Source organism: Oncorhynchus keta, chromosome 20, assembly GCF_023373465.1.
Source record: "Oncorhynchus keta strain PuntledgeMale-10-30-2019 chromosome 20, Oket_V2, whole genome shotgun sequence".
Taxonomy (NCBI): domain Eukaryota; kingdom Metazoa; phylum Chordata; class Actinopteri; order Salmoniformes; family Salmonidae; genus Oncorhynchus; species Oncorhynchus keta.
The window spans coordinates 28,850,201-28,871,663 of NC_068440.1; the positions used below are offsets into that span (position 1 = coordinate 28,850,201).

The 21,463-nt window shown below is 44.1% G+C and overlaps 2 protein-coding genes and 1 long non-coding RNA gene across 7 annotated transcripts; all 3 read right to left on the reverse strand.

Annotated features, from left to right (window-relative positions):
• Positions 1–1,917: 1,917 nt before the first annotated feature.
• Positions 1,918–5,617, reverse strand: LOC118372213 (ras-related protein Rab-25-like). Its single transcript, XM_052472565.1, has 5 exons — positions 5,307–5,617; positions 4,319–4,514; positions 3,506–3,699; positions 3,104–3,184; positions 1,918–2,958 (listed from the first exon to the last, which is right to left on the reverse strand). The coding sequence occupies exons 1-5, from the start codon at positions 5,338–5,340 to the stop codon at positions 2,831–2,833; spliced, it is 633 nt and encodes a 210-aa protein (XP_052328525.1). The 5' UTR covers positions 5,341–5,617; the 3' UTR covers positions 1,918–2,830.
• Positions 5,618–6,354: 737 nt separating this feature from the next.
• Positions 6,355–19,980, reverse strand: LOC118372212 (ubiquilin-4-like). Its single transcript, XM_035758006.2, has 11 exons — positions 19,800–19,980; positions 18,417–18,568; positions 16,565–16,719; positions 16,170–16,432; positions 15,663–15,821; positions 15,157–15,373; positions 14,769–14,908; positions 12,587–12,670; positions 12,319–12,434; positions 10,199–10,412; positions 6,355–9,696 (listed from the first exon to the last, which is right to left on the reverse strand). Exons 1-11 carry the CDS (start codon positions 19,941–19,943, stop codon positions 9,544–9,546), a joined length of 1,797 nt encoding a protein of 598 aa, XP_035613899.1. The 5' UTR covers positions 19,944–19,980; the 3' UTR covers positions 6,355–9,543.
• LOC127909942 (uncharacterized) lies at positions 12,677–14,754 on the reverse strand. Of its 5 annotated transcripts, XR_008073083.1 has the most exons (4): positions 13,641–14,754; positions 13,481–13,600; positions 12,921–13,400; positions 12,677–12,881 (listed from the first exon to the last, which is right to left on the reverse strand). It is a non-coding gene; the product is annotated as an uncharacterized LOC127909942 (long non-coding RNA). The 5 variants fall into 5 exon arrangements; XR_008073081.1 differs by having other exon boundaries at positions 13,521–14,754; XR_008073080.1 differs by having other exon boundaries at positions 12,921–13,360; positions 13,481–14,754.
• Positions 19,981–21,463: the final 1,483 nt, after the last annotated feature.

The following is a 21,463-nucleotide window of genomic DNA, read 5'->3' on the forward strand; positions in this document are numbered from 1 at the left end:
TGTGCAGAAATCGCAGTATTTTGCGTTTATAAAATAATTGTAAGGAAACCTATGTGATCATTTCCAGTTGACACACACACACACACACACACACACACACACACACACACACACACACACACACACACACACACACACACGGTAAAGGTTCTCTGTAGACATCTGTGAAACAGAGACAGAGCAGTATCTGTCATGAATGTCACTAACCACCAATAGTGGAGATTTATACTCCCTTGGCTGAGCTACAAAAAAAATGAATTTAAACCATGGTCCACAGATGAGCTACACACCATAGATTGATAGTGGACTCCTCTTTGTATCGGTGCCATTACAGCGACTGTGCAGCATGGGCAGCGCCATTGAGGTCATCTCCATTTTCAATTAGTCCATTTTCTTCTTCACGATCCTTCCTCATGACCTGGTTGGACATGACTTCAACAGGGTCACCAGGAGGAATCAGCCAATGAAGTTGGAAGTCTCATCCAGTTGACTACATTAAAATGATGGAAGCCCTCAATGATGCAGCCCATGCTATTATGGCCTTTTGGCCACGAGAGGACTCTATCATTCTCTATGGCCACAGACACTTTTATACAGACATGTTCACATGCCCACACTCAAAATGCTTGATCAAAAACTAGGTTTGTTTAGGCTCGAATGGTGTCGTAGTAATGTCATCTGTAGACGTGCCCCAGGAGCAGACAGGTAGCCACCTCAGGGGTTCTCATCTGTCATGTGACAGCACTAACCTGTCAATCATCTCTCTAGAAGTGCATAGGCTGCACTGCTGTCCACTCTAACTGTGTGTGTCTATGTGTGAATGGGAAAAGACAGGTATAGGCGTGTGGGAGTGTTTTGTTGTTGAGAGGATGATACAGGCCATGACCCACATAAACACTCACATAAGCACCACACCCAGACTGACTCAATTATAGATGACGCCATCCATTTCGGGCCGTTTTATTATAAGATTGAAACTCCTGTGTGTGTGCTCTTCATAAACTACTGCTTATGTATGTCAACACCATAGTACCCTCCAAGCTCGTCATCAACCTCGAGACCCTGGGTCTCAACCCTGCCCTGTGCAACTGGGTACTGGACTTCCTGACAGGCCGCCCCCAGGTGGTGAGGGTAGGCAACAACATCTCCACCCCGCTGATCCTCAACACTGGGGCCCCACAAAGGTGCGTTCTGAGCCCTCTCCTGTACTCCCTGTTCACCCACGACTGCGTGGCCACGCACGCCTCCAACTCAATCATCAAGTTTGCTGACGACACAACAGTGGTAGGCTTGATTCCCAACAACGACGAGATGGCCTACAGGGAGGAGGTGAGGGCCCTCGGAGTGTGGTGTCAGGAAAATAACCTCACACTCAACGCCAACAAAACTAAACAAAACATCTCAAGGCCATCAGACTGTTAAATAGCCACCACTAACATTGAGTGGCTGCTGCCAACACACTGACACTGACTCAACTTCAGCCACTTTAATAATGGGAATTGATGGGAAATTATGTAAAATATATCACTAGCCACTTTAAACAATGCTACCTTATATAATGTTACTTACCCTACATTATTCATCTCATATGCATACGTATATACTGTACTCCATATCATCTACTGCATCCTTATGTAATACATGTATCACTAGCCACTTTAACTATGCCACTTTGTTTACATACTCATCTCATATGTATATACTGTACTCGATACCATCTACTGTATCTTGCCTATGCTGCTCTGTACCATCACTCATTCATATATCTTTATGTACATATTCTTTATCCCCTTACACTGTGTATAAGACAGTAGTTTTGGAATTGTTAGTTCGATTACTTGTTGGTTATTACTGCATTGTCGGAACTAGAAGCACAAGTATTTCGCTACACTCGCATTAACATCTGCTAACCATGTGTATGTGACAAATAAAATTTTATTTTATTTGAGGTAAAGTAAGATATCAATAGCAGATCTGATTTGGAGACATGAGATGTATTGAAAACAGCACTGCCCTCTACAGGAGAATAGCAAATGAATAGTGAATGAAACCAGAAATCTCTAAGCATTTTTTCCATCACAAAGATTAATGATACAAGTTTGTCATAAAAGACATGTCTACAAAAGATTAGATACGGTGCATAGTTGTTGCAATATCGAACGTCAATATTTCAAAATCATGAAGCAAGTCACTTTTCTACTTGGTCTCCGAGCCACACATACTATTCATTAAGTTAAAACCTTCACAAGTGTTCCCATGTAGTTAACACAAAACCTCCTACAGTTTTTTCATCTTGGTTACAAACAATACATGCACATGATGAATATCCAAAAATAATGCAGTTCCTCCTTTCAAATAAACCCTAAAAAGACTTATTTGGTAACAAGCATAAAAACAAAAATAAACTTTCCACACAAATATTTTCAAGTGGTCTGCAACCTTTCGCCAAACAGGGAGAATATAGGTGACACCAATAGTGTATTTATTGACAAAGTGTAAATGTGGCCTGTGTCTTGTGGACTGCCTGGTCTTTGGTTCAGACAGCCCGCCTGTCATAGATGTGGGAAGATGTCCGGTGGTTGGGGTGCTGCGATATTTTTGCAGATGGGTGGGGGGGACGGGCAGAATTTATATGGGTCTTCTAATACAATACTAGTAAAGGCCCAGTGCACTTTCATTTTCAGGTGTGTGCTGCAGCACCCTGAGCACCCCTACTTCCCACAGCTATGCCTCCTGTAGTCATCAACATAGACTCCCTTAATCCTGAATGAGGGCAGAGGAAGATTCTGTTTAATACCGGAAAGAACCGGTCAGAGCTAGTCAGAACCTGTCAGAGGTTCTTGCAGCAGGTCCTACGTTCCTCCTGGACTTCGCTAGCCGTTCCAGTAGCACTGGACAGGGTCACGGCACTGATTGACCCGCGGGTCACCTCTCGACTGGCCACCTTCTTGTGGATGGCTGGGGGTAACAGAAATGTTCACGTCATGAACACACACATCACATAAAAGGTGCACACAGAAGAATAATAGAGATTCACATGACATGCTGTTGTCCAACGTTTTGTATACAAAAGTATGAAGCACAAGAGCAACATAATAAGAACCTGTGAGAACTTCCTGGAAAGCAGCTTCAACGTTGGTAGAATCCAGAGCTGACGTCTCCATAAACAAGAGGCCCTTCGATTCTGCATGAGACCGATTACCTTATTGAGTATATTCTCACATACATCATACTCAATCGTGCCATGAAGAACCAACCATAGAATTACTTGTCATTGGTGCAAAGCTGGTAATTTTTTCACATTACTGTCAGAAATGTATATGCTATACTATGAAAAAACAATATGAAAAATGTTGCAATATTCTGTCACTTTAGAACTGTCATTGACTGCATATTCCGCACTTGTCTAACTGGTAACTAAGTAACCAAATTACCCAAGATTTCTGTTCTGGGTTAACAAAGATGAACTGAAACTACTGTAACTGCTAACGAAGTAAATTATCACCTGCAAATTCCTTGGCCTCCACGGTGGGCACGGTCCTCAGGGTCTCCAGGTCACTCTTGTTGCCAACCAGCATGACCAGGATGTGAGGGTCAGCGTGATCGTACAGCTCCTTCAGCCAACGTTCCACACTCTCATAGGTTAGGTGCTTGGTGATGTCATACACCAGCATAGCACCCACCGCCCCTCTGTAGTACCTGGAAACACACACACACACACACACACACACACACACACACACACACACACACACACACACACACACACACACACACACACACACACACACACACACACACACACACACACAGAGAGAGAGAGAGAGGATCAGACGAGTCGAGTCAGAGAAATATGTTCACTAGGTGGGTGGGTGTGTTTGCATACATGTGTCTGCAAATATCTCTGTGTATCTATTCATACTGAGGTGATTGGCTCTGTAGATCTCTGTATTCCTGTGTGTGTATTGTGTACAAGGAGTGGTGGTGGTGAGTGAGTGAGTGGTGAGTGGTGAGTGAGTGAGTGGTGAGTGAGTGGTGGTGGTGGTGGTGAGTGGTGAGTGAGTGAGTGAGTGGTGAGTGAGTGAGTGGTGAGTGAGTGAGTGAGTGAGTGGTGAGTGAGTGAGTGAGTGAGTGAGTGGTGAGTGAGTGAGTGAGTGAGTGAGTGAGTGAGTGAGTGTGTGTGTGTGTGTGTGTGTGTGTGTGTGTGTGTGTGTGTGTGTGTGTGTGTGTGTGTGTGTGTGTGTGTGTGTGTGTGTGTGTGTGTGTGTGTGTGTGTGTGTGTTGTGTGTTGTGTGTGTGTGTGTGTGTGTGTACCCACGCTGAGGTGATGGCTCTGTATCTCTCCAGCCCTGCCGTGTCCCAGATCTGAGCCTTGATGGTGAAGGTATCCAGCTGAACAGTGCGAGTGCTGAACTCCACTCCGATGGTCGTGCGGCTGTCATGGTTAAACTCATTCTTGGTGAAGCGTGACAGCAGGTTGCTCTTCCCAACACCAGACTCACCAATCAGAACCACTGAAGGATGACAGACATATTATCAAGTGTAATATATCAATACTGCATTTCTCAATGGTGAAAAGAATCATGACTTAGGTGCAATGTTAGATGTTTCAGGTATAACTGTAGCACAGGAGGCTGCTGAGGGGAGGGTGGCTCATAACAATGGCTGGAATGGAGCAAATGGAATGGCATCAGACACATAGAAACTACGTGTTGGATATATTTGATACCATTCCACCTATGCCGCTTTAGCCTTTACCAGTTAAGGTTCCAACCTCCTGTACCATATGGAGGTAGCATGACTCTCTGCTACATAAAACAGAATAAGGAACTGTTACTTCTCTCAACCCCACTTCACCCTGCTCAAGCATCATTCTGACACATCACGTGTACCCACTACCCTACCTAACATCACCAGACTTGGTGTCAAAGAGGTGCATGTCTAGCCCCAAGTGGAAACTTCTATGAAAATACAGTAATTACTCTTGACACTGTTAAACCTTATTCTCCACAAGTGCATATTGGTGGTAAGGTGACAAAAATCTATTACAAATAAGCCACAGTAGTCAATATAACCCTCTTTTAGGTCAAAGGTCACATTGGTTCTCTGCCATGCCCAGGAAGCTACTTCCTGCTTTCCTTGTCACCTCTCTTCCCTAAAAATATTAAACAACACCAAAGATCAAACTGCTCTCACACTCTAACCTTTGCACCCCTAAGCTAAGCCCAAGGGCTTTGTGCACAAACCAGAGAATGGGGGATTTTTTTCCTTATAGAATCAGATTCTTTGACTATCAAAACACTCACCTTTGAAGACAAAGTTGTAGCTTTCGTCACCCATACTGTGCCTGTGTTGAGCCCTGGCAGGATCCTCCACCTGTTTCAGTCAATATCCTAGGGCTGTTACTGCATTAGATCCCAGGACAGGGAGGACAGAACAAGAGAAAAAGAGAGAACAGCAGACAAGATACTCTCTTCTCTCCCAAGGAGCCAGGGTGGAAAAACAGCAAAAATTAATGAGAGAAAATGTTAGGGCTAACACTCCTCTTCCTTTATCTGTAGATAGGGGCAGTTCGTTTGTGGTTAGACGATCCCTGCTACTGCCGATCCCTCTGTGGCTCAGCTGACACATGGGAGAGGCAGAGGGGGAGGGAGGAAAGGAGAAAGCAGGTGTAACAGGTAGAACTACTAGCATTAACAGCCAGTCATCACAAGAGAATAGACTCTACCCTCTTCATCTAGTCTGCCTACCTCGTCTGACAAGTGCGTCTTCAGTGTATGGCAGTGAGCCAGTGCTACGGCAAATAGGATTACATTTCCCTAAGACAACACTGATCTAAGATCACTTGTGGGTTCCCCCTCAGGTTAGCATTTGTGGAAGATAAATGACAGTATTATATCAAGGAGCCTCCAGGCTACCAGGTAAATGTATTATTAAACTGTGAACGTGACATAAATGTTTCACTAATTCCAGAATAAGTCATCTAAAAGGTGGCCATTCATTCCAATGGAACCACTTTTGAATTAAATTTAAAAAAGTTCCCTTTCCCATAATTTGAGGCGATAAAAAAATTACAGTAAATATTGTAGACATTTCAATTTAGCAACGCCATTAAGATACCAAACTTTAAAGTAAACGCAGACAAAATATTGAGCGGACTACTGAATGGAACTTGAATAATTCAGGGTTTGGTTCGATTCAGAAAGTAAGCAAATTCCATTTCCACATTTTCCTAACGGAAAAGCATTGGAATTTCAGTGTACTTCATGAATTGCCTGGAATTCAAATGGAATAGACCCCATCCCTGGTATAATTGTATTTTTCCTACAAGTCAGGATGGACACACTTAGAGGGTTCTTATTGACCAACTTTGTTTTATTTTGTAGTACAGTACTGTTAAAGGTTAGTTCCAACATGTTTAATTGGGTGATAGATTTAAGCTGAGGCCAACAGACAAAGCACAGCTATAGAAGCTATTGCCAAGGTTACCATAACGCTGAGATTCTCAGAAAAGCAAAAAGCTAGAACTTCACTGCCACACCATACCAAAAATGGAAAGCATTTTTTTCATTATATTTTATTCATACATTTTCCAGGAAGATTTTTTTTTAATGAGACAAAACAGATTCTATATGTACTACTTACACATCAAATTAAAATACATAATGAATCAGAATAAAATGAAAAGGAAATCTGTCTGTCTTGTCTTTGTGTCTTCTTCCCCAGAACTCCATTCTGTCTTTTTAATAACCATTATGACAGTTCTCAATCTTGTGACACACCAGTGTGTGAAGTCAATGTAGACCACCAATGGCAGACTCATTTGATTTGACTTAGCCAGGGTTTGATCAAATCGATCCATTTGATAAGCGTGGTTGGTGTTAAATGTTTTGTTGAAGACAAAAAAAGCACAGCAATCCTACCTTCAGGGAAGAACTCACAGCTGAGTGGAGATAGAGATATCCTATCTGGAATGACTATTTGTTTTATTTTAGGGAAGTGTGGGGGTTCTTTTAGCAATAAATAGAAAGGGTTTCAGGCAGGCTTAACTGATATCCGTGTGAGATTGACGAAGTTCTGTTTTGTGATTCTCTTCCTCCGGTCTTCATATACAGTGCCTTGCGAAAGTATTCGGCCCCCTTGAACTTTGCGACCTTTTGCCACATTTCAGGCTTCAAACATAAAGATATAAAACTGTATTTTTTTGTGAAGAATCAACAACAAGTGGGACACAATCATGAAGTGGAACGACATTTATTGGATATTTCGAACTTTAACAAATCAAAAACTGAAAAATTGGGTGTGCAAAATTATTCAGCCCTCTTACTTTCAGTGCAGCAAACTCTCTCCAGAAGTTCAGTGAGGATCTCTGAATGATCCAATGTTGACCTAAATGACTAATGATGATAAATACAATCCACCTGTGTGTAATCAAGTCTCCGAATAAATGCACCTGCACTGTGATAGTCTCAGAGGTCCGTTAAAAGCGCAGAGAGCATCATGAAGAACAAGGAACACACCAGGCAGGTCCGAGATACTGTTGTGAAGAAGTTTAAAGCCGGATTTGGATACAAAAAGATTTCCCACACTTTAAACATCCCAAGGAGCACTGTGCAAGCGATAATATTGAAATAGAAGGAGTATCAGACCACTGCAAATCTACCAAGACCTGGCCGTCCCTCTAAACTTTCAGCTCATACAAGGAGAAGACTGATCAGAGATGCAGCCAAGAGGCCCATGATCACTCTGGATGAACTGCAGAGATCTACAGCTAAGGTGGGAGACTCTGTCCATAGGACAACAATCAGTTGTATATTGCACAATTCTGGCCTTTATGGAAGAGTGGCAAGATGAAAGCCATTTCTTAAATATATCCATAAAAAGTGTTGTTTAAAGTTTGCCACAAGCCACCTGGGAGACACACCAAACATGTGGAAGAAGGTGCTCTGGTCAGATGAAACCAAAATTGAACTTTTTGGCAACAATGCAAAACATTATGTTTGGGGTAAAAGCAACACAGCTCATCACCCTGAACACACCATCCCCACTGTCAAACATGGTGGTGGCAGCATCATGGTTTGGGCCTGATTTTCTTCAGCAGGGACAGGGAAGATGGTTAAAATGGATGGGAAGATGGATGGGGCCAAATACAGGACCATTCTGGAAGAAAACCTGATGGAGTCTGCAAAAGACCTGAGACTGGGATGGAGATTTGTCTTCCAACAAGACAATGATCCAAAACATAAAGCAAAATCTACAATGGAATGGTTCAAAAATAAACATATCCAGGTGTTAGAATGGCCAAGTCAAAGTCCAGACCTGAATCCAATCGAGAATCTGTGGAAAGAACTGAAAACTGCTGTTCACAAATGCTCTCCATCCAACCTCACTGAGCTCGAGCTGTTTTGCAAGGAGGAATGGGAAACAATTTCAGTCTCTCGATGTGCAAAACTGATAGAGACATACCCCAAGCGACTTACAGCTGTAATCGCAGCAAAAGGTGGCTCTACAAAGTATTAATTTAAGGGGCCTGAATAATTTTGCACGCCCAATTTTTCAGTTTTTGATTTGTTAAAAAAGTTTGAAATATCCAATAAATGTCGTTCCACTTCATGATTGTGTCCCACTTGTTGTTGATTCTTCACAAAAAAATACAGTTTTATATCTTTATGTTTGAAGCCTGAAATGTGGCAAAAGGTCGCAAAGTTCAAGGGAGCCGAATACTTTCGCAAGGCACTGTACCTTACCCTGCAATCAGGGGCTTAGTCAAAAGGGTGGAAGGTTAAACACATTGCAGCTAGAAATGCAACATATAGACAGGAAACAAATCCCTGGAATGCTTTATGAAGTTTCATAAACGGCTCTATGCCAATGCATTTCTATCTGCCGCACTACGAACCCTCCACCCCATTGAATAAACCAGGGGTAGGCAACCCTGTTCCTGGAGTGCCGCAGGTACTGCAGGATTTTATCCCAACTCGGCACCACACCTGACCAACTGAGCTAATTGATCAGTTCAGTGATTTCCTAACCTCAACACACCTGGTCATCCATGTCAGTTAAATCAAAAACATGAAGTGCCTGCAGCCCTCCAGGACGGTCTACCCCTGGAATAAACACAGCTTTATTAAAGAGGAAGAGGGATTAGTAATTCTGGTAGAGTAAAGAAATTCTGTTTTGGAGAGGGTTTTGAGGGAGGCAAATCTGTGCCGTTCTCGCTCACCCCCCTCCCTTCACCAGGCACCCCTCTGTTGAGGAAATGGTCTGGTCTGGTCAGTCTGGTCCTGCTGAGCAGAGCTTTATGGATGAGGCTAAAACCAGGGGATAGGGGAGCCATGGTTAGGGAATGATCTGACAGGAGACTGCGGTGGATATTTAGAATGGTACATGTCCTGACCGGGTTTCGTCTGTCTTTTTTGGATGGTTTATTTCTTCTCTCTTGGTTCTCTGTAGACAATGTATATGCGTGTGCATTCCTCTTGCTGCAGAGGTGGATAGTATGTATGCATGTGTCTGTATCGATGTGACTGAGTGAGTGTGTCTTTATGAGGGCTGTGAGCCCAGCAGTCTCTCAATGGCAGCGTTGACATCTCCTCCGGTAGCGATCAGGGCTTGCAGGTTGGCCTCTCGGTTGATGAAGCCCATAGCGCCCAGCTGCTCCAGCTGCTGCTGGAACTGCACCTCTGGGGTCTGGCTCTGTAGGGGGACCAGTCAAAAATCTCTCAATCAAATGTATTTATAAAGCAATTTTTACATAAGCCGATGTCACCAAGTGCTGTACAGAAACCCAGCCTAAACCCCCAAACAGCAAGCAATGCAGATGTAGAAGCACAGTGGCTAGTAAAAACTCCCTATTACAGCCGGAACCTAGGAGGAAACCTAGAGAGGAACCAGGCTCTGAGGGGTGGCCAGTCCTCTTCTGGCTGTCCCGGGTGGAGATTATAACAGAACATGGCCAAGATGTTCAAATGTTCATAGATGACCAGCAGGGTCAGATAATAATAATCACAGTGGTTGTAGAGGGTGCAACAGGTCAGCACCTCAGGAGTAAATGTCAATGTCAGTTGGCTTGTCATAGCCGATCATTCAGAGTTAGAGACAGCAGGTGCGGTAGAGAGAGGGTCCAAAACAGCAGTCAACCAGTACGATCACAGTAAAACAGAACGAGGGAAGACAGGTAGGTGTGTGTGGTACGTACCGAGGAATTCCCTCCTGCAAACATTTGGAGCATCTGCTGCATCATCAGTTGCTGGGCTGGGTTTTCCCCAGCACTTGGCGAAGAGGCAGGGTTCTCTGGAGCCACACCCCCTCCCGTGGACAGGGGAGTTGTGGGTATTCCACCTGGTAATCCACCCACTAGTCCCCCTGGTAGACCTCCAGGGAGACCTCCTGGCAGTCCACCTGGTGCCAAACTGGGAAAGACCAAGGGGTTAGGGGGAGATTGCGTAACAGAGTATCTACTACTCTTTTTTTACCATTTTAACACTTTCTCCAGGTTGTGTGGCTGGAGTGTGTGTGTGTGTCATTGTTTTCCATAAGCGCTGGCTGTCGGCCAAACAACCAGTTGGACTCATTTTCAACTGGCTACATTTTCCACTTCATATTTTAATTTAAAAGTTTCAATTTGCTAGTTCGTCGAGCCATCTCCCACTGGAATGAACAATGTGCATCTTCTAGCGATTTGTTGAAAGGATAGGTGCCTGTCAGTTCAGTCACAAAGAAAGTGATGACAGGGTAACGCAGCATAGAGGAAGAGGCAAAGCGAGGTTTCACTCCCACCAGAATTAATCCAAAATAAGCCCAATGCTTTTCTATGGGGTTATTTTGGACCCAAGCTTGTCGTCTGTCAACGGAACGACTAATTGTTAGGGCCAGAGACATGAGCATCTCGTCATTATATGCAGATCTCTGGTTGCTGTCTAATTTATATACATGGAGGGAGAGAGAGTGCATCGTGCTTGTGAACTTGCACGTCGCATGTAATGTACGTGGTAATGAGGAGTCGAAAGCCCTGACTTAGCCTAACTATTGTTTTCTGACACATTCATTCATTTCATGTAGCCAGCCAAGTGGAGTCGTGGTGCATAGTTGATTGACAACTGAACAGCAAGTGTTGACTCGTTTATGAAAGGTGTCGAACTGACTGAATAAAGTCGATCTCCTATATCTCTTTGCCATTCATAAATGCGGCAGATGGTTATATGTCCATGGTGTCACATCGGAACAAGTAAACCAAAGGATTTCCTAGGTTTTGGGCCCTAAGGGAATCCTGGTATTAAAACGGAATTCAACAAAATATTTTTTTGTTTGGTGTTGACCTTCAGTAGGGAATCAAACAAATGTATTGAAAATGTATTAATTTGGCAAAGTTTACCACAAGACACGAACACAATGGATCAGTGTTTCATATTTCCTGCAACTTTCCTGGAGAGGCAACGAGAACTCCCCGTTTGTGTATGTGCGGCGCATGGTTCACCACTGCGTAGCCGTTAGCGATGATGCTAATAAACACAGTCTTCTGGTAGATGGAAAGGCTTTCCCCAAAACCTTTTCAAGTACATCTTAACTACAATGTAGCCTGTGCATACCTGGCAGAATGCGATCATGATTACTTTCATCAATGTAATGGGTATTTGTTACGCAAACTCTACGATCAAGTGTGCTACAAAGACATAGCTAAACATCCTCACGCTAGGTGCAAACTGGAATTATAGGGTAATTACAGCCAAAAATCTAAATTTCTTAAGATTTTTCCCCAGACCTCAAATGTAGTCTCCTGATGTGGTTTAAGCATTGTTGTGCACTTACAACATCCAATTTGGCTTGTTTCTCTATTTAAAAAAAAGTTTGATTTTGAGAGTGAAAACATGGGGAAAAAAATAAACCGTGAAATCATTTCCCCAGAAAACGTGGGCTACTTACTTCAGTTCTGCTTTAATACATCATTTGAAGAACAATCATTGTGGTAATTCATATCTTGCAGTAAAACTGTAAATAAGACTTTAATCTCAAGAGTTAAAAGGCTTGATGTTCTCTCTTTGACAATATCCAAAACAACTACCAATACACTGAATTTGTTCATTTTCAGTCATTTAAATTTTAAGGTCATGTCTTTCTACACAGTACCACAACTTATGTTTCCAATCTGGGCAGTATTTAAGTATTGAATCATTTAGCTGTGTATTTCAGAAGCAGTCAAGACACCAAATAGACCTCTTTGGACAAAAAGGAGCTGGGGGTGACTGGCTGGACTGGGGGGCGACTGGCTGGCTACTCTATGTACTTGCGGAGAACACTGGTGTGTGTGTCAGTGTGTACCTTGGCATGAGTCCCGGTGCCTCTGTCTGCAGTGTCTGTAGGCCCTGTTGTATCTGGAGGAGAGCCTGCATGGCCCGGGGGTTGGTCATCACAGAAAGAGCCTCTGGGTTCTGCATCTAAACAACAACAGTCAATCAAACTAACATTCTAAAACAATCCCCAGATCTTCTGTTTAGGGTCCATCCAGTCTCAAGCAATCCAATCAGGTCCTTGGGACAGGTTCAACCCTCTCTCAGTTTGAGGCAAATACGGCTGTGTGTGTGTGTACCTGCTGCAGGAAGACGGGCAGCTGGCTCCTGAACTGTTCCTGCAGCTGGGGGTTTCCAGCCAACAGAGGGTTATTCATCAACACCTGGGGGAGACAGAGAATGTGAGAAAGACAGAGAGAGCAGTGGGGGGGGCAAGATAGAGAAAAATAGGAGAGAGAGAAACAGAAGGTCAGGGTCCTGTCGTTCACCAGCTGCTTTCCCAGTGTTCACCCTCTTCCTCACATCTGTCTGTCTGTCTATCAAAATGGAGATAACTAGCGGTTAAGCACTGCCAGCTGGATCGGTTCTAGACACCTAGCGGTAAAGCACTGCCAGCTGGATCGTTCTAGACACCTAGCGGTAAAGCACTGCCAGCTGGATCGGTTCTAGACACCTAGCGGTAAAGCACTGCCAGCTGGATCGGTTCTAGACACCTAGCGGTAAAGCACTGCCAGCTGGATCGGTTCTAGACACCTAGCGGTAAAGCACTGCCAGCTGGATCGGTTCTAGACACCTAGCGGTAAAGCACTGCCAGCTGGATCTGTTCTAGACACCTAGCGTTAAAGCACTGCCAGCTGGATCTGTTCTAGACACCTAGCGGTAAAGCACTGCCAGCTGGATCTGTTCTAGACACCTAGCGGTAAAGCACTGCCAGCTGGATCTGTTCTAGACACCTAGCGGTAAAGCACTGCCAGCTGGATCTGTTCTAGACACCTAGCGGTAAAGCACTGCCAGCTGGATCTGTTCTAGACACCTAGCGGTAAAGCACTGCCAGCTGGATCTGTTCTAGACACCTAGCGGTAAAGCACTGCCAGCTGGATCTGTTCTAGACACCTAGCGGTAAAGTACTGCCAGCTGGATCTGTTCTCGACACCTGGCGGTAAAGCACTGCCAGCTGGATCTGTTCTAGACACCTAGCGGTAAAGCACTGCCAGCTGGATCTGTTCTCGACACCTAGCGGTAAAGCACTGCCAGCTGGATCTGTTCTAGACACCTAGCGGTAAAGCACTGCCAGCTGGATCTGTTCTAGACACCTAGCGGTAAAGCACTGCCAGCTGGATCTGTTCTCGACACCTAGCGGTAAAGCACTGCCAGCTGGATCTGTTCTAGACACCTAGCGGTAAAGCACTGCCAGCTGGATCTGTTCTAGACAACTAGCGGCAAAGCACTGCCAGCTGGATCTGTTCCGTACAGCTTCCCAAGGACTACTACTCTGAGCAGGGCTGCTGATTTAGGATCATCCCCCGTTATCTTATTCATTATGGTCTAGAACAGGGATTGGAAACTTTGATGTGAATGGGGGCCACAAAATCTGAACTCAACATGAAGGGCCTCAGTGGCCCGAATTCATACCCACACATACAGCCCTAGCCTTTTGAGTGCCCAAGTTACATTTCGTTGCCCCCCCCCTAACAGGAGAAAAAAAAAAAGTTTTAGATTTCATATCCTGCAATTCTACACATTTTGCCACGGGGGGCGGAGAGAAGATTTAGCAATTTTATGACACATTCTCTGTAATTCCACTAATTTTGCCATGGGGCAAAGAAAAATAGAGTTTTACAGCTAATTTACTGCAATTCTGCTAATTTAGCAATAGGGTGGAGAGAAATGTTTGTAGTTTTGAATATGATATCAGCATGAGACTGACTAACAAATTCAATGGGGGCCCCCCCGGCCGGTAATTTGACTATGATTACAAGTGTAGATAGCTGGCTAGACTAATTTACAAATCTAAAATGATTTAGCTGACATTGGTATTTGAGTGACTGTCGGTGACTGAGATAACAAGAGAACAACTGCTGATGCACAACCAAATTTCAATATTGCACCTTGTGTATTCTACCATTCTAATGCTCAACAATAAGTTGAGACCCCGACAGAGTTCGGGGGGGGAGCCCGTTGCTCATCCCTGGTCTAAAAGGCTAAACTGATCCTAGATCATCACTCCCACGCTTTGTGAATAAAGGCCCAGATCTGCTTTATTGTTCTCATTACAAACAACCCATTCCCACTGATTCCTATATATCCCCCTGCGTTCAGATTGGCCCTCGTCCCAAATGGCACCCTATTCACTTTATAATGCACTACTTTTGACAAGCGCCCTGTAGAGCACCATAAAGCAAATAGAGTGCCATTTGAGACACATCAATGACTTCCAGATCCATGCTAATCCCCAGGGCCCACTACTCTGCTGCTACAGACCTGGGAGGCCATGTCTGGGTTCTGGGCCAGAGACTGCATGATACTGCGCATGTAGGGAGCAGACAGCATGTTCTGCATCAGCTGGGGGTTCTCCGAGATCTGCTGCATCAGACTCTGCATGCCCGGACTGCTGAACATGCCTGGGACACACACACACACACACACACACACACACACACACACACACACACACACACACAGAGGGAGGGAGGTTGATGGTGCGTGGGTGTAGGTGTGTGCGTAGGCATACTTTTACAATCCCCCGCTTGATATATGTATGGGTATCACTAATTTATATGTATGTATTTAGGAATTCACATCCACGTAATATTGCAGAAGCTCTCCTGAATGGTATTCTCTTAAGCAGGAAGTCTATGTATTCTCGTACCGTTACCCAGACTGGCAGAGTTGACGCCTAGAGGGTTGGACACATTGGGGGTGGTGCTGCCAGTGGCAGAGGAGCCTGTGGTGCCCGTGCCCGCTCCACCCTCAGAGGGGTTAGTTGAACCCCAGGGGTTGGGCAGGGGCTCCCGGTTCTCTGTCCTCGATGGCTGCACCCCCCCGTCAGAGTTGCCCCCCAGGGCTGAGAAAGGGTTGTTTCCAAACTGGGAGAGAGGAGAGAGATAAGTCATTAACAACCTGTTTAATACCGGTTTCTGTTCAGCACTCTCCATGGGGTAGCTGAGAGTTAGTTTATGAGACTAAAATAGCTCCATGAGTGAATCCTTACTTCCACTTAAGCCGAATTTGTACTTCGTCAGCAATGATGTCAATTGATGAACATTTCCCTTAAGTGGAAGTTAGATGGAGAGTATAAGGGGAATCCTAACTAAAGAAGTGATTGGAACTTGCGAGACCAAGAGGAATAACTTCAGTTCGTGCCATAATGGGTACCTGGTCTCGTGCGGCGCTAAACATGGGCTCCTGGATGTCTGTGTACATCCTGCGCAGGGCATTGTAGCCTCCGGGGATGCTCTCCAGGTTGCTAAGCGCCCGGTCCTGGTTACGCATCATTTCCTGCATCATGGCAGGGTTCCTGGCCAGCTCCATGGTCTGAGGAGAAGGGAACAGGAAGGGGTTTTAAGGATTTGTGATGTTATGAAAGAGGACAATATTGATAGCTAGACTAGGTTCTGGGGTATAGGGACTGAAGAAGGCCAAGGTGTTTTATCTGTGTTCAAGAAACCACCCCTAAGACTATTTCTTTATACAACTTAGAATGCAGCTAAACAAAGATCAGCCACTCAAAGCAGTCGACTTCCCACAGTTCAAAAATAATGATAGCAAAAACAGCACCTGCCACATGCCCCTACACCTTACTACCCAAGGCCAACTTCTGTGTACACCCCAGCCAACCCCAAGCTGTCTATGACACAGTAAACTCTGGCCAAACCCCCTTACCTGTCTCATAAGCTCTGGGTTGTTGAGCATGTGGGAGATCTCGGGGTTGCGCTCCATCAGCTGCTGCATCTGGGGGTTGGCCACGATCATCTGCCTCATCAGGTCTGGGTTGGACATCATGTTCTGCACCAGGGGGTTCTCCATGATCTGGGACAGCATCTCCGGGTTGGACATCAGCTGGCTCTGCATCTGCTGCTGCAGCTCCATGAAGTTAGCGGAGCCCATGCCCATGTTGCTCAGGCTGGACAAGCCACCGAACCCGGCTAGGAGGGAGGGAGAGGGGTATGATCAGGAAGCGGTGATGATAATGATGATGGTTGTCTTTCTGCATAAACTGTTGGGTGTGTGTGAGGGGGTGGATAGATAAGTGTGTGTATTTAGCCTAATAAACTCACTCAGTATGTTGGGGGTCTGTGGGGGTGCCGAGGCAGGGCCTCCAGTGGACCCTACAGTAGAAGGGTGGGCTGCAGAACTGGGGCCAGAGGAGTTGCCACTACTGCTGCCCACCTGGGTGGTGACAGAGGAAGAGGAACTAGCGCCATCTCCTGCCCTGGAGGGACAATGCATTGATCAGTTATGTTTAAATATTCACATCAACTTGGTATCTGCCTACAAATCTTCCATTGAAATACATGCAGGCCAGTTGTTGTGCAAACGCATCAGATCACACACACATGGATTCAGCCCATATATTGTATATGTAAATGGCTTCACTGTGCTTATAACCATATAGCTTCCCTCGCTATCCCTGTTTGTACCACGGCTCCAACAAGTGATACTCTTGTTTGGAAACCCATATGACCGCCCGCTTCAATACGTACTAACCAATTGCGCAAGTGCAGACACTTCATGCTGTGGAGTAAGTAAGCATATGGCCTGAGTCAATCTAAACTCCACTACATACAGTTTGGACATGACTCCAAGGGTTTTTCTGAAGTTTTAAAAACTATTTTCTACATTGTACAATAATAGTGAAGCCATCAACACTATGAACTAACATATATGGAATCATGTAGTAACCAAAAAAGCAGCCACCCTTTGCCTTGACAGCGTTGCACACTCTTGGTATTCTCTCAACCAGCTTCATGAGGTGGTCACCTGGAATGCATTTCAAATAACAGCTGTGCGACAGTCCATATTTACTTTTAAGACATGAAGGTCAGTCAATACAGAACTGTGGAAGTTTCAAGTGCAGTCGCAAAAACCATCAAGCACTATGATGAATCTGACTTCCATGAGGACCAGCACAGGAAAGGAAGACCCAGAGTTACCTGTTCAGAGGAGACTGTGTGAATGAGGACTTCATGGTCAAATTGCTGCAATGAAACCACTACTAAAGGACACCAATAAGAAGAAGAGACTTGCATGGGCCAAGAAACACGAGCAATAGACGTTAGACTGGCGGAAATCTGTCCTTTGGTCTGATGAGTCCAAATTTGAGATCTTTGGTTCCAACCGCCGTGTCTTTGTGAGACGCAGAGTCGGCGTGGTTCCCACCGTGAAGCATAGTGGAGGAGGTATGATTGTGTGGGGGTGCTTTGCTGGTGACACTGTTGGATTTATTTAGAATTTAGAATTCAAGGCACACTTAACAAGCATGGCTACCACAGCATTCTGCAGTGTTACACCATTCCATCCGATTTGCGCTTAGCGGGACTATCATTTGTTTTCAACAGAACAATGACACACATCCAGGCTGTGTATGGGCTATTTGACCAAGAAGGAGAGTGATGGAGTGCTGCATCAGATTACCTGGACTCCACAATCACACGACCTCAAACCCATTTGCAATGTTTTGGGATGAGCTGGACTGCAGAGTGAAGGAAAAGCAGCCAACAAGTGCTCAGCATATGTGGGAATTCCTTCAAGACGGTTGGAAAAGCATTCCAGGTGAAGCTGGTTGAGTGAATGCCAAGAGCGTACAAAGCGGTCATCAAGGCAAAGGGTGGCTAATTGAAGAAACTCCAATATAAAATATATTTTGATTTGTTTAACACTTATTTGGTTACTACATGATTCCATGTGTGTTATTTCATATCTTTGATGTCTTAACTAGTATTATACAATGTAGAAAATATTAAAAATAAATAAAAACCCTTGAATGAGTAGGTGTCCAAAATTTTGACGGATACTGTATAGCTTATTCACTTCTTCAAAATGTTATCAAGCAATTCCTATTCCTGCCACTGACATATCCTACTGAAACACACAATGTTCATGCTGCTTTGAGAAGTTGCACCATCTTACTTGTGTGCTGTCTTTATGACCAGATGGACTGTCAGGCCATCCTTGATGCCATGCTGGTTGAGAGAGTCCCCGTCTTTCAGTATCTTCCCTGCAAAGATCAGAACCAACTGATCCTGCTTGGCTTTGAACCTCCGTGAGATCTCCTCTTTAAACTGGAGAGAGAGAGGTCATTGTTTGTTTATTTCACTTTTATTTATTATCTATTTCACTTGCTTTGGTAATGTAAACATATGTTTCCCCATGTCAAAAGTCCCTTAAAATGAGAGAGACAGAAAGATATGGATGGACAGCAAGAGAGAGGCAGAAGAAAAGGGAGAAATCGAGTAAAGAAACAATTAGCTCTACTAAGCAGATTTTAATTCTAAAGCCTTGTTTCTGAGTAAATCCTCATTGCTTAACCTATTATAGGAATCCTACTACCTGATTACAAATACCACCTCATTCTTGGTGTTGTGCTTTTCACAATGGGAGAAGATTAATATTAAAATAACTGAATCCAACTGTGAAACAGCAAGCATACACATTCCTCTGAATACAAGACTACACTGTGATTCAACACCTGGCCCCAGTCTACAACTAACTACAAAAATACTACACATATGAGAAGCACATTAAACAGGATAAGATGTAGGCTATTTAGCTTTTCAATGTACCAACCAGGACTGGAGGGACAGGAAGAAGTGGCATTTGCTGACAGATTCATAACAAAACAACTTAAAGTGAAACATGAGACCAGTGTATCATTCATTGGGAGAGGAGATTCACATGAACAACAATCTACAGTCCAGTAACTGACATTCAGAACAATGAGGTGCGGTTACATTCTGAAGAAGAATACTGTTTCTAGACGACCTACTTAGGAAGCGCAAATGTCCTGGAGAAACAGCTAAGATTAAGAAACTAGCTAGCTAGCATACTGGTTAGCACGTAGTCAACAAAATTAGTCCAACGTTAGCTAGTTAGCAATTTACCTAGAAGCTGATTAGATGTTTTTGTTGCCATGACTAACATACAGAAGTCACGCGACACATTTTACTGACTGTGTAATCAGGGAATTCCTTACTAGCAAGCCGGTTAGCTAAATTCGCTAATTAGGGAACATACACTGTTCAACTGTTTTCAATACGGAGCGAGGAATAGTTGTGAGCCGTATTAACAAGCTAGCTATAGAACAACGCGTGCGAATAGCGTGTCAAGTCAATAGCTAGCTTTAAATATCGCTAAACTTGCCGATTCTGAAATGTTAGTTCGCTAGCTAGCTCGCAACATGCTTACACACACAAGCTAATCAAGCAAGGCAAGTGGGCAGGGGCATGATGATGTAGCATAGCAGCAAGTTGCCGCTCGCAAGCCAGCTATTACTGGTTCACAAAATCAACGAACCTGAGTGACAGAGGCATCTTCCGAGATGGCGATTTCCTCCTTGTCTTTTGGGGTTTTGACTGTGACCTTGATAATAGTTCCCTCCAAACCAACAGTTGTATCATTGTTGTTATTAACAGGATCTGCGCCGCCGTTGTCCGCCATCTTTACTCCTCCGATGGAATCGTTCAGATTTGGCGTTCACTTCCGGATCAATATGGGTAATTACTTCCTATCCAGGAAAGTTTACTCATATCAATGATCTACCGCGTCACGTCTATTTCTTTGTGCACAAGCACTGTTCATTACACACTGTTCACACCCTGAGATAACAATTAGCAGGTTTAAAGCTTATTTCCTACAATTCTACACATTTGTAAAGCTCATTTTCTATAAATGTTGCAATGTCTAATGTGTAGTGCTATTTGAGTGACTCGAACATTACAAAACCTATGGGCTAAAATACGTTAGCTGACGTGCTACTTGATTTGGACATTTTTGACCAGTTATAAATAGCGCTCTAGTGCCGCGTTCACGTGCTAGTCGGCACTAGGAAACTGACATTTCTGACTTGCTAACTGGTTGTAGTTATACAAAAGCCGGGTTCAAAGAATAATCAATTCGGAAATTTCAAAGTTCCTAGTTCTGACGAGTACAGGCTTGGGAAATTGTTTTCCATGGAGGGCCACATTAGAGTATATTCTTGCGATCGCGGGCCAGAATCATATTGCAGGATTACACATCTGTGTTGACAGATATATCTACTGTAAATAACGTCCAGATATGCTACTTATTTTACTTTTTTTTTACATGCACAGAAATGAACCACATCAATGTTCTCCTTTTGGTAGGTATTTTCATTATTAAATATGCAATGAACTACATGGAGGGAAAAGTACACAGACAGAATTCTTGTTAACGGGTTTGCACAAAAACCCAAGAAAGACTAATGAAATATATACACAGCCTCAGTTTCACAGGTCATGAAATTGTCAACCATCACTTTTATCTCTATAAGGTTATCACTACCCACCCACCGCCTTGCATAATGAAGCAGACAGAAACACGTCCTTATCTGCATCTGTGGTGTCTGCATCCTCTGGCCATCTGTCCCGTGAATATATGCTAACACTGATTGTAAGATTGTGTGAAATGAAATGGCAGTTCTAATTGCTATGTTTTGATCAATTGATTCTGTTAAATGCCACGGTGGTGGTGGCTTTTGATGAACGGTATGACATTTCTGTCATTCGAAGATGACCTATTCATTGCTCAGGCCTCACAGAACCGTTTGTAGCTGTCTTAAGAATGGCAGAGTGTGTGTGTGTGTGTGTGTGTGTGTGTGTGTGTGTGTGTGTGTGTGTGTGTGTGTGTGTGTGTGTGTGTGTGTGTGTGTGTGTGTGTGTGTGTGTGTGTTCCTGTGTGTGGTTTAAGTGAGTGTATTGAAGTGTGTGTATACACTATATAAATACTGTGTCATGGAAAACTACGATCACATTGCTCAACTAACGGTGTATTTTAAAGACAGTATTATGAGGATGCAGGTGATCTACAGATTACATATGTATTCTGTATATTAGAGAGAGGACAACCAGTGAGACAGAGGGGCCATCTCTCCCTATATGTGTGCCTAAATGTCTATCCATGCCACCACAGCCCCAGATCCATTGAAAGAAAAATGTTGG

Bases quoted from the DNA above. Each gene is read 5' to 3' on its own strand.
- LOC118372213 (XM_052472565.1), bottom strand. From the start codon at position 5,340: ATGGGTGACGAAAGCTACAACTTTGTCTTCAAAG. The intron at 4,515-5,306 runs GTGAGTGTTTTG...GTCATCCTTCAG, and splicing joins CTACAACTTTGTCTTCAAAG to TGGTTCTGATTGGTGAGTCT. The intron at 3,700-4,318 runs GTGGGTACACAC...GTGTGTTTCCAG, and splicing joins TACAGAGCCATCACCTCAGC to GTACTACAGAGGGGCGGTGG.
- LOC118372212 (XM_035758006.2), bottom strand. From the start codon at position 19,943: ATGGCGGACAACGGCGGCGCAGATCCTGTTAATAACAACAATGATACA. The intron at 15,822-16,169 runs GTAAGGGGGTTT...CCTTCTCCTCAG, and splicing joins ACCCAGAGCTTATGAGACAG to ACCATGGAGCTGGCCAGGAA. The intron at 9,697-10,198 runs GTACGTACCACA...GTCCCCCTACAG, and splicing joins TTGCAGGAGGGAATTCCTCG to AGCCAGACCCCAGAGGTGCA.